This window comes from Bos javanicus, chromosome 16 (assembly GCF_032452875.1).
Source record: "Bos javanicus breed banteng chromosome 16, ARS-OSU_banteng_1.0, whole genome shotgun sequence".
Classification (NCBI taxonomy): Eukaryota; Metazoa; Chordata; class Mammalia; order Artiodactyla; family Bovidae; genus Bos; species Bos javanicus.
The window spans coordinates 70,255,133-70,272,386 of NC_083883.1; the positions used below are offsets into that span (position 1 = coordinate 70,255,133).

Below are 17,254 nucleotides of genomic sequence, written 5' to 3' on the forward strand. Positions count from 1 at the left end.
ACTGCATTTATTAGCTCACAATATTGTTTGGATCCAAAACCTTCATTGTTTATAAATTCTGAGGGTTAAATTTAAACCTGTGAGAAGAGGTTTCAGACAGAAATCTAGCCATTTACTACAAATGTCTGAAGTAAAAAAAGACCATTTCTATGCGTTGTGTGTAACGATCCTAGGTTTGTATGCTTAAGAATTGTAATAAAAGGAAAACTCCAGGGAATTCCCTGGCAGTTTAGTACTTAGGACTTCTCACTTTGGGTACCGAGGGCACAGGTTCAATCCCTGGTCAGGGAACTAATATCTTGCAAGTACATGACCAAAAATAACAAACAAAAAAATAAATTGCCAAACTGGCAGGAGGAGGAAAACTCCAGAATTGATATTACAGTCACAACTAGCCTGCTGTCCTACAATTGGACACAGGTCCAAAAACTAAATGTCACATGTTGTGTGTTTAAATGTTTAAAAGAAATCAAATGGCACTGAGCTTGTAATGTATATTTTATTTTGCACAAGCTTGCATATATACTGCACATACATTCAGTTTAAGAGAAGATGGAAGGCACACAAGGCAATTGGACTACTGTATCCTTTAAGTGGTACAAAGCAAAAGGTAAAAGTTTGCAGAGTATACAAAAGCTTAAACACACAAAGTAAAACCCCTTCCCACCCTCCCCCCAACAAATCGTTTTTCCTGTTTTAAAATTTAGTAGCTGCCAAACTAATTTTTTTTTTACTTTTACTTTAAAATCAATTGTCTACTGCACCTTTTTATTTACTTTTTAATATGGACAGGGAGTCTCATTGTTTTTTTTATCATATCAATTAATATTACAGTACATCCTTGGTAATACAAAATTGTACACCTTCATCAAATAAATTAGGATAAATTAAACCAATAAATTATGCAAAGTCTTCAGAACAATAGACAACAACAAAAATCCACAATTGAAATTGCCTCTAGCTAAAAAAAAAAAAATCAAAAATTGACTTTATCAGTTCAGTTATTGTACTATATTCAAATCAAAGGGTCTTTATTACAAAAAAAAAGAGCTTAATAATGCTATTTACAACATATTGCTAAATAATATAAAGGCAGTGTTTTGTCACGGTTTATACTATATACATATGAGAAATGGCTGGGACAATATTGGGGGAAGCCAGGACCTTTGATTCTTCTGGGTATTGCTGAGACCAACCCCAAATACATTTGCTTTTCGAATTTTAATTTTGAAGTGGTAATATACAATTTTAAAATGCTTTCCCCCCCTATGGAGAGGATTCAAATATTTTAAAAAACAAAGAATGGATCCATTTTCACAAAAAAGGGCCACTCTGTTTGCCCTTTCTGCTCATGCTCATGTTTGTGCATTTTCGGGGGTGTCAGTTTTGAGAGAGGGCTCAGTTGAAAAGACTCAAAGTCCAGTTGCTCCCAGATTCTGTTATGTTTCTAGAAGGATACTTATAAGAAGATGCAAAGGTTAAATACCAGTTTTGATCCCAGCTCTGAAAATGAGCATTTTAGCTTTAGTCTTATAGGTGGTTTACAACCAACAGATCTACAGAAAACAAAACTGCATTTCCTTCAACATCACATGTAAGTGCAATACAGTAACTGCTTACTCATAGAAACCAGTTACGTTCTTTTAAGGGGAGCTTTTTGAAAACAATGCTTCTTGTAATTTGCAAACACGGAGTCTGTACCAGAACGAAACATTTGTACTATTCACACCAATAAAGAGTCTATAATATACATGGCAAAGAGATTCTGCTCTGTCCTCACACGCACACGGCTTCTCTCGGGGGATTCTGTAAACCACTTTTTCTTTGATGAATTTATGATTGCTTCTGGGGAACATCCTGATTTGAAAGCCCCCAACTCTTTAGCTTTACGACTTAATATTAACCTGTATGTGTATGCATGTATGTGTGTGTGTGGGGGAGGGGGGATTACATACTAAGTGTCTTCATGTACACAGAAAAAAAATTTCATAAATTTACAGAAACTGCATTACCCTTGCCCTTGACATCCGATGAAAGAGACTCTTATCTTTTAAAAGTAGAGAGCAGGATTTTCAAGAATGCTTTCAACTGTCTATACAGTCACCGAAGTGTTCCTCATAAATTCAACAGATGTTGTGAGAATGTAGTTATTTATTAAAATCTCATGTCTTACGTAACAATAGCCATGAGGTTAAATATTTACATTGCTTTATAAAAGTTCCCCTCTTGCTTTAGTGTTTTTGTTTTGCTTTTTTTTTTTTGTCGTTTTTAACATTTTTAAAAATGATATTCACCCACATCCCTAGCACAGCAACAAAGAGTCGGCAAACATAAAACACTTTAATGGAATAATACTTGGAGGCACAAAGCAAACTTTGGGAATATGTGGGTGAACATTTCCTTAAATAATGACTACATTCTACCATCTTCCACGTTGTTTTACCAGTTAAAGTGAAATGTCCTCATTAAACAGCCAGAGATACAGTAAGAATTAAATGTTTTGTTGTTGCAAATAGAACATTCTTTTGACAAAACATAACAAGCCTAAAATAGGTCCTTAAATCTAGGTAGGAAAAGGTAAGCTTTCCACTTCACACGCATATATATATGTCTATTTTTACATGTGTGTATATGTGTGTATGTGTTTATGTTCACACATCTGCACACACATATATAGCACATGGTATGAAATATTGCTTCTATACTACTTTTCGTTAGGCTAAGAAAACACAAGATTTGCACCACAGTTACAAAAAATTGGCTTCTACAAGAATTTTCAAAACTCGAATGCTGCTCAAACAATTGAGGAAAAAATAATTTGCGGTATCAAACTGTTCTAAAAATTCTCTTCTCAAAAACGTATTCTCCCGCTTTGTTTTTAAAAAGACACAAAATATGCATAGCTATCAACGTTATGTCAAACAGCCAGAAAAAAAATCTAGTGTTTATTGCAGCTGTAGTAATTGGAAATAAAGTCAAAAAGATGGAATCGAAAGCCACAGAAGGCACAAGAACAATTGTACTTGTGGGAAAAAAGTGGGATTTTGAAGGATTTTTAAAAATCCCCCCGCTGGTGCATTTAGGTCTAGGCACAGACTATAACCTCAAGTGTAGATGCAAAAATAATTTGGGGTTAGCAGAAAATAAGTGGAAATGTGGTATTTCAACATGGACTTTAGACTTTGTTTCCCTTTGTAAACTGTCCCTAGTCCTTCACCCTCCCACCAGAGAAAGCGAACTTTCTCCCAAGTCGCCAATTTTTACATGGTGAGAGTTGAACGAAGATTGGAAAGATGGTGATTTTAAAAAACCTGTTAAATAGGCGTTTTGAGAGACAGGCTTTTGTCATTTTCCAATGCACTGGGAGGCACAAGATTTTATGGTGGTGAAAGAAAAAGAATCACCTAAAAGCAAAATGATCAAGTTCTGTTTCCAGGACAATGAGGTGAGTTTCTACTCACGCTGCAATTTCTACTCTGAAACAATTTCAATGCCTCAGTGAACATTGAGAGGATATTACTGTGGATAAGCACATCAACATTTGGTTGTGAATACACACTTTTGCTTAATTTGTCTATTTAAATTAGAAAGGCAGGGGAGAATAATACTAAAAATCTAAATATATCTGGAATCAATACTAAATTTGCCCCAGATCAGGAAGATACTAGCAATCTGTCTTGATAGGTGAATATATTACAGTTTTGCCTTTTGCCTTGCAAATGGCAACACAATGGTGATGTGAATTCCATGGAACAGCAAAAAGAGCCAGTTGTATACTGATGTGAACAACGAATGTCATACTCTTGGGCGTGAAGCAAGGCGAAAGAGTGTGACCACAAGTTGAGATTGCTTCTCTACTTTGTGCTGATTGGATTTTTTTTTTTTTTTGGGTTTGCATTATATTCCAATGTGATGATTATCTGAACATTTTTTTTTTCCCCTAAACAAGCCAGAACAAGAACACATTGGCTCAGATGGGCCTGTGTGCGCTGTGTAGGAGCCTGCGAGCTGGGGGATGGGTTCGGTTGTGCAGGGAGGCTGGGGCGTCCCAGGCCTAGGCTGCTGCACTCCATCCACACCGTGAGAGGCTGTGTCTCCTGAATGACGCAGGCATCACAGGACCACGCTGTTTAATTTAAAGTCAGCAGGTTTTAAAGCTTTGTGCTGACAATAATTGCCTTCATACATTCCTGTCCATCAGCAGAATTTATAAATGATGTTAAATTACAGCGATTGGGTCAGCTAGTCTCATGGGTCAACCGACAGTCTCCAAAGTCAAATGTCATTTTTATAAAAATCAAGGATAAATGGTATTTATGTTGTACATAATCTACATACCAGGATTTTCTTTTTTTTTTTCTTTTTACTGTGTCATTTTAGAAGATGTAGATCAAATTACTGAAGGGAGGGAGGGTTCTGGAAAACACTATTAGAATAAAAAAGGAATTCTTACTGCCTCTGCACACAAAACCCATCCAAGAAACAAGTGTGAATGCCATACGGCTTTTTAAAAGCAAGTATGGAAACGTTATACACCTTTGAAAAACTGGAAAAAGAAAAGAGAAAGAAAAAAAGAGGAGAACCATTAAAGAAAGCATGAAATAGCAGCTAGCTTTCTCTTGTGTGCTGAAATTGTGTCTTTTGGGTTAACTCCCAAACTCTCCTATTCTATACACTCTTCTCATGTTTTGGTCAATTACTAGCTTCTGAGTTAGAAGAGACTTTATCAATTGCTTTAAAACACTGTACCTAAAATGAAAACACTTTAAATTAGACTGTCACCACTTTGAATATCCATCAGGGTAGGTAGTGTGGAAATGTATAGGAAAATAGGTCATTCTCAAATGTACTCCTCTCAGGAGGGGAAGATCCAGTCAGCTAGCAGCTGTCAACAAACTTCTAGTATAGGCAGGAATTTTATGGTCAAGTTAGGATGTCCTTTATTCCTTACCATAGAAAGGAATTCAGAAAATAGTGTTTTTTGAAAAAAAAAAAAATTGTTAAATATTAAACAGACATGATAATTCTTCTAAAGCATATAAACAAAGTTTTGCAAAGAATAAATTGGAAACGTATGTGCCTTTTTATATCTTAAGCAAGATACACAGAAAATAATAACACATTATAGGGGTTTTCCTGTATGAAGAACGATAGGTACTCACTTACTACCAAGAAGAACCTATTGCAAAATTCCGAGAGGTGACTAGAAACCACATGAATCTCCAGTCTCACCTTGACTAGTCAGTTTTGTATAAAATTGCTCTGCCTCCAAAAGAAACTAGTTTGGGGTGTTTGCCATTTCTCTGAGGAAAGACTTGACAGTTAGTGATTATGTTTTCTTTTTAAAATGTGGCCTTTTGGGGTACTTTTGAAAAGTGAGCTGTTGATCTGCCACCGGCATTATTTTCAAACGTGTGATAAAAAGCTACTTACTGAGTTCAAACCAAGCAAAATATTTAAGTTTATCAAGTGGTTTCATCCAGTTTTCTGACCTTCTCAGCAGTAAACACAAGAGACACATCACTGACTGCGGAGTCGGGCTGTGTCACGGGTCTCCCTCCGCCAACCGCCATTTGCAACAAACCATGAATCCAGCAGACGCATTTTAAACAAATGCCCGTCCTTGCTAATATAGACTTTACACACGTCAACATTCTTTTTTTCCCTGATAATTAAGCCTATTTTAAGTCTCCAAATGTTAAGGGCCTTGGGCAAAAGTAAACTAAAGGCGGCAGGAAAAGAACCATCCCCGTTGCAATTGAAAACAGAAGAAGATGAGAGAAAGATGATGGAGGAGGAATTACCAGCTGATTTCATAACATATCCATGCCTCCCATACACACATATATGAAATCAAAATCTAGACACGGATAACGTGGACATCCAAAGGGGACTGCTACTATTCATACATTCGAAAAGAGTTGTTGAAATTTCTACTCATGAAGCAGCTCTTGTAGGCAGTTTGGGGATTTGAAAATCTCAGGGACTTCACTATCCAGCTTGCAGATGACCTTGTATATGGCCTTCTTCCAGGAAGGATCAACATCTTTGCCTGCGATAATGGCATTGAAAAACTCCCGTAATGTGATCTGCGCAACTTCCAGGAATCTCTCTGGAACCTGCTGATACAAGGAGACAATGGCATTAATAAAGTTTTCAGTTTCAAGTCTCCCGTTCTTCAAAGGAAATTGAGCAAAGGTCTTTCTTTCAGATAGGGGCTTACAGGGCACCTGCATTTTCTAAAAATGGCCGACCCCTGTTCTCTTATGTAAAGTTGTTATATATAGTAGCATTGTAATGTGGGGTTGACAGCTTTGTAGAGTTTTAGAAAAAGACTTATGCAAAGGATACATGCAGACCTATTGAAAAACTTGGATTCCATTGTGAATATTTGAGTAGAAAAATGCAGACATACCGTTGGGACTCCTCGCTTCATTAAAGAGGTATATTCCAGAATCAGTTCTCTACCTTATCTTTCAGAATTTGAATCATATTTCCATTAGGAAAACAAAATGTCTTCTCAAAAGTAGACTAATAATTGGCCTTTGATATAAACTAAACCCACGCTACAAATGAAGAAAATTAAAACTTTAGTGATCTGCTTGTATTAGAGGACTGTTGACTCTGTTGCTAAATTGTATACCAAAATATTCCGCGCTATAAGGCATACCTCCTTTCACTGCACTTTGTTTTGCTTTGTTATAGTTCATAGATGGTGCATCTTTTATGAATTGCAGGTTTGTGGCAACCCTGTGTGAAGCAAGCCTACTGGCACCATTTTTCCAATGATAACTGCTCACGTCATGTGTCTGTGTCACACTTTGGTAATTCTCGAAATATTTCGAACTTTTTGCTCTTGTTATCTGTGATCAGTGATTTTTGATGTTACTACTGCAAAAAGACTACAACTCAAGGCTCAGATGATGGCTAGCATTGTTAGCAATTAAGTATATTTAATTAAGGTATGTACTTTTTTTAGACATAATGCTGTTGCACACTTAATAGAGTACAATATGGTATAAATATAACTTTTAAATACACTGGAAAATTAAAGAAAACATCATGTGACTCTTTGTATTGCAACATTTGGTAGTCTGGAATGGAACCTGCAATATCTCTGAGGTATGCCTCTACACTATGTACCAAAAAAGAGTAAGATAATGATATTAATACTGAGTCCCAAAATACAAAAGTGTTAGTTGCTCACTCGTGTCTGACTCTGTGACTCCATAGACTGTAGCTTACCAGGTTCCTCTGTCCATGGAATTCTCCAGACAAGAATACTGGAGTAGGTTGCCATTCCCTTCTGCAGGGGATCTTCCTGACCCAGGGATCGAACCTAGGTCTCCTGCACTGCAGGCAGATTCTACCATGTGAGCCATCAGGGAAGCCCCAAATACAAAATGTGTACCACATACTAAAATCCTACATCAGAAAATATTTTACCTTGAGATGAGAATTTCTCCATTAGAGAGTTATTTATGCAGTTGACAGTAATAATACTCCACATTTTTGGACTGCTTATTATGTGTCAGGTACTGTGTTATATACTGAATGTGAACTGTATCATTCACTTCCCCCAACATCTCTGTGGTTATTAACCCCATTTTACAGTGAGAAAATGGAGGCTCAGAGAGAATAAGGGAATTGTTCAAAGTCACTGTAGTTCAAGATGAACATTCTCCAAATATACTTTTCAGAAAATCTATTCGTTAATTCTTTTCTACCACAGCAATGAATATGTGTGTGTGTGTTCTGTGCATGTGCTTATGAATTGTTTATTAGTAGTTGTTTAATAGTCTGACCTCTTGTCTAGGGAAAGGAATAGCTACTCATGTACTTATTTAGCAATCTCTGTAAGTTACATGGTAAAGCAGGACCTATCACTCCCACAATGAAACAAAGGATTCACAGAATCATTCCAGATACTCATAATTTTCCAAGTACACACTGACACTTTATAGTTTTCCTTTAGTGGGGGAACTTACACATGAATAATGTTTTACTTTTATAGTAAGTGCAGACATTTGAGGAAGTAAAAGCCCTGCAGCTGCATGTGTAGACGGATCTGTCTACACATAGACAAGAGGTGAAAGATTTTTATCTTGGCTCAGACCTGCTGCTCACCAAAGTAACAGAGAGGGGTTGTCATTTTGAACATATTTGATCCCATTCTCCCCACCTTTTCTCGCTTTGTGCAGTGGACCTTTTTATAATGATAGTAACTGTTAAAGAAAATGAAAATGATACCAGACAAACCTGTCTGAGACATTTGGAGTTGGACAAAGAAGTTCAGTGCTTCCTATGGCAAGTCACTTATCCTTTGAAAGAAACCTAATGATGCTCCAGAAGAAAAAGAGCCCCAATCTGGGGCCGACTGGACTCTAGAAAAAGTGAAAATGTTGAGAAGCTTCTCCATATATATATATATATATATAGAGAGAGAGAGAGAGAGAGAGAGGCGCTAGTTTCTCAGGACACAGTTCCAACCACTGCCTGGGGAATAATGGAAATACCACCTTGCTCCCCAGGGCTTTTCTAATGGCTCAAGCGGTAAAGAATCTGCCTCCAATGCAAGAGAAGCTGGTTCGATCTCTGGGTCGGGAAGATCCCCTGGAAGAGGAATGGCAACCTAATGTAGTGTTGGCAACTCACTCCAGTACTCGGGCCTGGAGAATCCCATGGACAGAGGAGCCTGGCAGGCTACCGTTCATGGGGTCACAAAGAGTCAGATACCACTGAGCATGCACGTAGCACCTTGCCCTCCATAAATGTGCAAACCCATATACTCCAAAGGCCATTCCCTGATGAGAAATCAACTGAACTCTGATGACCTTCTCCCCAGTCTCCTGCACATACATGTGTATTTGTGGGATGAGGAGGGTATGGAGTGGCAATCAGCCCTCCCACTCACCTTCCACCAAATAAAAAGTCATTAAGCAGCCTTTCTGAGTAGGTTCCTGTCTTCCCCAAAGATGATCCTTCAGATTGTGTCAAATGGGCGTTACCGAGAGAGGGATTATGGCTGGAGACCAGTTACACAGTGCAACTACCCACTCTAACTACGGGGTTTGGGAGCTGTTAGACAAATGCTACAGAAACATAATCAGAGGCATTTATTAAAAGAAACATTTCAAAAAGTGTGGTTTCCCTGGCCATCAGCAACAGACCCACGATGAGGATCTATGGTCCTTGAACACTCGAGGATGCAGCCTACCCTGGCGGAGAGCTCTGGGGACAGAAGTATGGCAGGGGCGCCAGATGAAGCCTACCCACTCCCAGGACCCCCAGGAGATCTGGAAACCAGGGCCAAAGGAACAGGGATGACGTTTAAGACAGTAAGAGGAGGGGGATGCATCTGGAAAAGCATCAGCCTTGGAGGAGGGAAGAAGTGCAGTTCTGGGGGTTTGCCTGAGAACAGATCAAAGAAATTTCTTTGGGGGGTGTGCACAGCCTCCACTCTGTTATTTTCTTTTTTTTTTAATGTTTAAAAATGTATTATTTTTATTTCTTGGCCACGCCACACGGCATGTGGGATGTCAGTTCCCTGAGCAGGGATCGAACCCACCCCCTTGCACTGGAAGGTAGATTCTTAACCACTGGACCACCGGGGAAGCCCCAGTTATTTCTTATCATCGGCCATGCTGGTTACTGATTTTTACTGGGTTTTATCCTTTTTTAAGGACTTCCCAGGTGGTGCTAGTGGTAAAGAACCCACCTGTGCCAAGGCAGGAGAAGTAAGAGAGTAAGAGATGCTGGTTTGATCCCTGGGTCAGGAAGATCCCCTGGAGGAGGGCATGGCAACCACTCCGGTATTCTTGCCTGGAGAATTCCATGGACAGAGAAGCCTGGTGGGCTACAGTCCATAGGGTGGCAAAGAGTCCGACGTGACTGAAGCAACTTGGCACACACGCACGCATCCTGTTTCAAACATTCATTTCTTTTGGCAATACTCTTGAGCTGTCCTTTAACAATTTGTGCATTTGTGTCTTGAGGTCATTTAGCTTTTCACCTACTTATATCCAGTTGTAGTGAATTTATCATTAGATGTCTTTTGAGCACTCTCCTGGCTTCTATTCTGTGTTTTCCTTACAATGCTACACAGGGTTTTGTTGCATCGTCTTTGATAAACAGCTCAAACCGAGACCCTGCCTTCTGCTTTGCCCCACATCGCTCTAGAATCACACCTTACCTTCCACCTAAATACTTAAAAAAGGGAATTTTAAAATAATGATAAAAAATAGAATTTAAAGACTTGAAATAGATCTCAGAGCTCATTTTATAGATGAAGAAAGTATGAGATTCTATGGGATGAAGAAATTATGAGATGAAGAGACTCATGTGAAATAACTGATCCAGGTGTATTGCCATTAAACCCTGCTGGCTCCTTTTAAATGCATTTTCAGTAATTCCTACTTATATGAGGCATCAAAACCTTGACAAGCTGTGGATTTGTGGTTTAGAAAAACCACAGAAGAGCTAGTAACTTCAAAATAAGTGGGAATGACACAAAAGATTCCCAAGAGGAGACTCAGGTTATTGGTTTATGTTTGGGAAGGGATGAATTCTTTGAGAACAAATGAAATGGTTTGCTAATTTTGTGCTTAATTTGAGGCAATACTCATGCAATGGATTGGGCTAGATAAAAGAAAGTTATAATGAGATCCTCTACTGCTAGAGCAATTAATCTATTTTTTTGGTGGCTCCACAGAGGTAAATTGATGGGTAGCAACTGATCTGAGAGAGTGCCAAGGAATTCCATCCACAGGTAGAAATATTGCCCATGAAAGAGAGACCCTTACCTCTCTGCCAGAAAAGTCTCCCCAACTCCATTTAACAGAGTAAGGGGGTGGGGGGGAGTCCTTTCTGATGTTCTGAGGGAGCGTCTTAAGAATTCAGGGTTATGAGACTGGTCTTGTCCGTGTTTTTTCAGTACCTCTTCACACCTAATGGATTTCCAATCACTAATAAACATCTGCAGAAAATCCCTTAGTGACAAGTAATCCCTTATCTAGGTTTCTTTTAATAGAACCCAACAATCTGCAGAATGAACCCTAGAGTATCTCTTCAGCATCAGGTGGCAACAGTCAATCAAGTCCCTGGAATGCAAGACAATGCCGGCCGCTGGGAGGGGGAGGGAGGGCCATGCCTTTGGACATGCCACAGGGGAAAAACAAAAGGCTTCCAAAGTCTCTGGCCGGGACTCTGAGGCTATTGTGGGAGCTGCGGTGCTGAGTGTTCTTCAGGAGAGGCGAGTGGAAACTTTGCTTTGATAAAAGGCATCCCAATATAGGAACCTCACCCCAAATGGTCTTGCCTCTCCTTGCCTTGATATCTGGAGGAGAATACAATTGTGAGGAGGTACTTGACCAACTCATACATTTCAAAGGGGCTGACTCTCAGCATCCACCTATTTCATCACCACTGTTTGTTCATGAGTCTCCTCAGAGCAAACGAGGGCCTTGTGGGCTTAGGTGAAATGGGAGAAATGGGAGGATATTTTCAAGTCTGCTCAGGGGTGCCTGGGTTGTCACACACTCACACACACACACACACACACACACACACACGGTGCATTGGGTGGGTGCTTATTTTGCTGTTCTTTTTTTTTTTTTTTTATCAGAATGAGTGGCAAAGACACATTTCCCCCCCGTCTTCCTCCTCCTCTTCCCAGTTGCTTTACCTTCAAGGATGATTTGTTTTATTAAACTGGCTGTCCCTAGCCTCTGCAGCACATAATAAAAGCCTGACATAGCAGGCTGCCTGCCTTCTGCGTCCTGCAGACACTCATCATAAGTGTCAGGACATACCAAGGTTAGCGGTCACTGCAAGTGTGCTCGCTGGCCCAAGCCTTGCCAAACGCTCTTGGCAGCTGAATGAATGTCAGAGAGAATAGAAGGGGAATTACAAAGGTTAAAAAGAAGACAGCCTCTCCTATTTTCTGGAGACAGGGTAGCTGATTTTTCACACCTCTGAAACGGCCAGAGGCTCATCCATCGGCCTCTTTCTGGGGATCTAAACCTTGCCCCTTGCACAGCTCCCTGTGGCTCTCTTACAATCCTCCATCCCCTTTAAAACCTGGTCCACTGGCTTCATTTCATCAGTGGAATGATGTTTGCCGAAATGGACAAAAAATAAACCAGGCACAGACCTCGCTCCCTAGCTCCTCTCTCCAGTAACCAAAGGCTCACATGGCTTCTCCAGCTTATTAATCAAGAGATGACAATCTTATCAAGATGGATCATCTTTTCAGTTCATCCTTGAAACTTTTTTTTCAAACTTCAGTGAAGAAATGGTAAAGGAAATCTACGTACGGGCAGAAGTGGCTAACTGCTGAGAAAGTAAAACCTTGGTTTACTATTTTGGTGAATTAGTTCTGTGTCTGGGTTTACTTTCTTCTTGCTCCTCCATTTAAAAAATACTATAAAAGGGCAATAAAGTGCTGACTGTAAGAAGACAATGTCAAGGAGAAAAGGGTACTGGTATTTTGGATACTCTTCACTGCTCGCCTTGGAGAGAGAGTTATTCTTGTCACAAACCCTTTTGTCTGCGTCTGCTGACGGCTCGCCTGTAGCCAGCAGCATACTTTAACTGTTTTGTCACCTCCTAACATCACATGCATCAGCTGTTGGGCTTTTGTTACGGGTATTGTAGAACTAATCCGCTGTGGCTGGTCTACTGTGCAGTAAATAAAACAGAAACGGGCTTCTCAGACAATTCTGCATGAATATTTCAGATGGCTTTTACAACTCCGATTCACAAAATCAAATAAATAAATAACTCCCACGGTTTCCCCCTCAGCCTCTCCCCACACACAGAAACAAAACCCCTCAAACTAGACCCAGGTGCCTCCAAGTCAACTGCATTGAGGGCCCTGACTTGAGCCTTCAAGCAATTGTTTGAGTGAAGTTGAAAGAGTAGAGCTCTCTCAACTTCAACACCAGGGTGTTCATATTTATTATTAGACTTAAACACATCTGATTCCGAAAACTGGCTAAGTGGCTTTGAAAATCTCAAGAGCTCCTTCTCTCCTTGGGATTTCTTTAAAAAAGAAATGTCATGCCATCAGAAATATATAGTTAGAGTTGCCCTATCAAACTGCTTGTATTGTTTCCATCTGCATTTTCCTCCCTTCCACTCATGTGAAAAGGGTCAAGGGAAGATGCTCGTGCCTCTAATTCATCCTAAGAGCCTTTCCAAAATGTTTAACCTCTATAGGAACACAAAGGAGAAGCAAACTTTGGGCTGGAGTTTTTTGAAACTGAATTGATATTGCGAGTTCTCTTATGGGATAAATAATGTACTAATCATACACAGCGAGGCATTTTTCTGAACGACTCGTGTCTTTGGAGAAGTTAAAAAGGGCATTTGTATGGGGCTGTATGTGCATGCTCATGTGGGCACACACGCGTACACACACACACACACACACCCCTAGATCCTAGGAAAGGAGACAAAGTTGAGGTACTTTCCCGAGCATTCATTCACCCTGGTGTGCACGTGATGCCTCTAAACAAACTCTCTCATCCCTGCTATTTGTTAAGTAAATATTGATCAAGGAGAGACATAGTTCCTGACAGCAGTGGCACAAGCTGGGGACTTAGACTGTAGACAGAGTGGACTCAGATGGATAAACTCTGATGCTTTACTAACTCCTTATTGAGATTATCCAATGAAAAGGCAAGAATAGATACGTTATTGCTGCTCCTCTCCTCCGTCTCACTCTCACTTAATTTTCCTGCCTGAGGCAGAAGAGGGGAATCTCAGAGCTATGAAAGATGGTGACAAGATATTGTGACTAGGGGTCTCCCTTCACAGTCACACACACGCTTATTTTGTGTGTACTAGCCAGGAACTAGCTGGCTCTTCAGAAGGGCAGAAAGGATGCTTTCCAGAGGGAACCATGGGACTGTGTCCTAAAGCCCTCTCATCAGGGGGGATGGATCCAGTGGGAAAACAAGCATGAATGTGCTTTGGAAAGTGTAAAGCAGTTTCCAAAAGTAAGGCGGTGGTTTGAACCTTAAGGACAAGCCCACTTTCTGGGAGACAGTTCACTGCGATTAATACACGTGTGCAAACCAGTGTTCTGAGAGATGCTCTGAGGAGGTTCACGTGGGAGATTTTATCAACTGAGTCAACACGCTGAGAAAAGTTGCTGTGTGTCTCCTAAGTTTTATTTCCATCACGTCATGATTCTGATGCGAATCTTGTCAGGGGCTGAATAGCCAAATACACTTCCCTGGGAAAGCTGGTTTTAAAGTCACATCTAGAGGCTAGGTTTTGTATCTTAGGGACAGAGCACCCCAATCAAAGAGCAGGGTGTTTTGAAGAGTTCCTGGAGAGAGTGACACAGTAGCACATACACTACAATATGTAGAACAGATAGTCAATGGGGATTTGCTGTATGACTCAGGGAGCTCACACTGGTGCTCTGTCACAACCTAGAGGGGTGGGACGGGGTGAGAGGTGGGAGGGAGGTTCAAGAGACAGGCGACACGGGTATACCGATGGCCCACTCATATTCATGTACAGCAGAGGCCAACACAATATTGTGAAGCAATTATCCTTTAATTAAAAGTAAATAAATTTACTAAAAAAAAGAGCTTCCACCAAATGGTGACTGGGCCGTTTTCACAGGCTGCCCGCACCTCTGTTGGGAAGGACGGATTTTTCAGGGAGCAGTGGCTACAGAACTGCTTGCCCACACGACACCGAATGAGGCCGAGGAAGACTCTAGCCACAGCTGAGCTTTGGACGAAGTCTGACTCTGATGCTCCAGGTAGATTCAGCCTTCAGGGGCCTTACAGGATCAGGTTAGTGTGATACCCACGAAGTGGCTCAGCCGGTAAAGAATCTGCCTGCGATGCAGGACAGCTGGGTTCAATCCTTGAATAGGGAAGATCCCCTGGAGAAGGGAATGGAAACCCACTCCAGTATTCTTGCCCAGAGAATCCCATGGACAGAGGAGTCTGGAGGGTTACAGTCCATAGGGTCTCAAAGAGTCAGACACGACTGAGCGACTGACACTTTCACTTTCTTTCACAGGATTAGGTTAGTGTGATGCCCACGAAATTTTAGGCATATGAGTGGGCTCACCTCCCTCCTACTCACGTGTTTTGCTACTTGAATATGTGAAGACTAAATGCTTATAGGAAGTGGCTAGAGTTCAAGGCTGTCCTTAAAACAAAACAACCAAAAAAAACCTCCCCCCACCATGTTTCCTTGGTCTAAGCAAAAGAACACATGGCAGTAACAGTCTGTATCATTTTTTTTATAAACCTTCAAAAGAACAATGTTCTCTTGAGCAAAATTCAGTAGCATTCTGTAAACATTAATTTAAGGAAATCAATAGACTCAGTGAGCTAAAGCCATATTGCAAGATAAACTGGCCAGAGTGCCACTTTGTCAAATAGATTTTCGTTTTCTCGGCCTGATAAAGACAGTTTCAAAACGGGGCAAACGTGTTGCAACCAAGGTTTGAAAAGTATGTGGCCTTCAAACAGTCTGCTCGTTTCTTTCTCCTACAAAGCTGGATAAACAGACTTTAAAAATGATAAGATGGTTCAGAATTGATCTGGCTCTCAAATTTTACATGGGGTAGATTTTTTTGGTTGTCTCACAGGAAAAGAGAAAAACAAAATATCACACGTGCGGTCAGAATAGAAAATACAAGTAGTTGGGAGGGAAGGGGTTAAACTGTCTCAAGAAAAAGAGCTCTGGGGGCAGTGTCCATTGATTCTTGTCTTAAAAAAAAAAAAAAAAAAAACATAAAGGAAGAAAGAAATCTTTATTGATGCTGACCTGATAGGCAAACAGACCTTCTTGCCAAAATCTCAAAGCCAAAATCTCTAGTGGGTATGGAATCAGAGGTTTGAGCTGTTGGAAGCTATTTCTTCTGCGAGTACCAACCAATGTCAAGTTAATGTGCCAGGGAGAAGCTGGGGGGCAACCCCTGAGAGAGGGCTGGGGAAGGACCCTGAGACAGCAAGATCCATGCCGCAGCCTCAAGCGTCCTCCCGGCCAGCCTGCAGGAGGTGCAGGGAAAATCAGGAAAAGGGGTGAAAAGGAAAGCCTGTCTCTCGTCTGCCACTGTGGCAGGGACCTGCACTGAGCTTGTGGGAATACACTTCCAAGTGAACCTGCCGGCCAACCCGCGATGCCCGACCAGTCCTTATAAATGCTGACAGAGTGGTGTCCGGATAGAATATGGTTGACATGGTCCATTGGCGGAAATGTAATAAAAAGGACGTAATAGTCCCATGGAAGCTGCAAGGTGGGAGGTTGAGGATTTACCTTGACTGGCCAGTGGAATGCCACAGGAAAGGATGTCAAGCAGGGGACTCTGGTCTTTGGTGTGGGCGGCGTGGGCCTGGCCATCACCCCTCACGTGGACTTTCCTCAGCAGCCCAAAGGAAGTGCTGAGGCTGCCCTGAGGGGTCTCTTTGTTTCCTCATCTGAATTTGAATCATTTACCTTTGAAGGGGCTTCCCTGGTGGCTCAGATGGTAAAGAATCTGCCTGCAGTGCAGGAGACCCGGGGTTCAATCCCTGGGTTGGGAAGATCCCCTGGAGAAGGAAATGGCAACCCACTCCAGTATTCTTGCTTGCCTGGAAAGAGTGGATATTTGGAAAACAGAACTGTATTTGGAATATTCAGAGAAGCAAATTCCTACACCTTTCAGATGCTGATAATTGATAAAATGTGCTGGAATCGAGCATTTTGAGTAATTGTGACTTTCACAGTAATAGAAAAGACTGTCTTCACTTCCATGCTACCTGTTAATAATTTGTGTATATACTTTAAGCTATGTAAACATTCCACTGGCTACTTTGCCTATCAAGATAAATAAAACCATCTCTCCCACAGCCCCAGAAAAGGACGTTCTAGCTTGCTAGGAACAGAAGGACACATGCTTTTGTAATAAACTCTATGAGGCTGTCAAAACTATTTTGTAGGCCTGAAATCTGGTTCACCAAATGTGCCTAAAGTGGCCAGTGTATTTGCTCATGCTTGGAGGTCTTGGCGTTGTATGTATTAAGAAATATAATAATTGTCATGTTACTTGCTGTAATGAGTTTAATTTTTCATCTCTCCCAAACTCTACAAGTCTCAAAGAGTGACTCCAAGTTTAAATAAGCATTAATTAAAACAAAAACAAAATCAGAGGAAAAAAATCATCAAAAACTAAAGTCTAGTATTTTCTCCCATCCCTCCATCCCCAAGAAACTATGAAAATACTCTCCCATCTTAAAAA

At 40.8% G+C, this 17,254-nt stretch overlaps 1 protein-coding gene across 1 annotated transcript in view; it reads right to left on the reverse strand.

Annotated features, from left to right (window-relative positions):
* Positions 1 to 480: 480 nt before the first annotated feature.
* Positions 481 to 17,254, reverse strand: part of PROX1 (prospero homeobox 1) — a 56,429-nt gene continuing 39,655 nt past the window's right edge. The window contains exon 5 of the mRNA XM_061383525.1: positions 481 to 6,119. Coding sequence (XP_061239509.1) covers positions 5,934 to 6,119 — 186 coding nt within the window. The 3' untranslated portion in view covers positions 481 to 5,933. The remainder of the gene's footprint in view (positions 6,120 to 17,254) is intronic.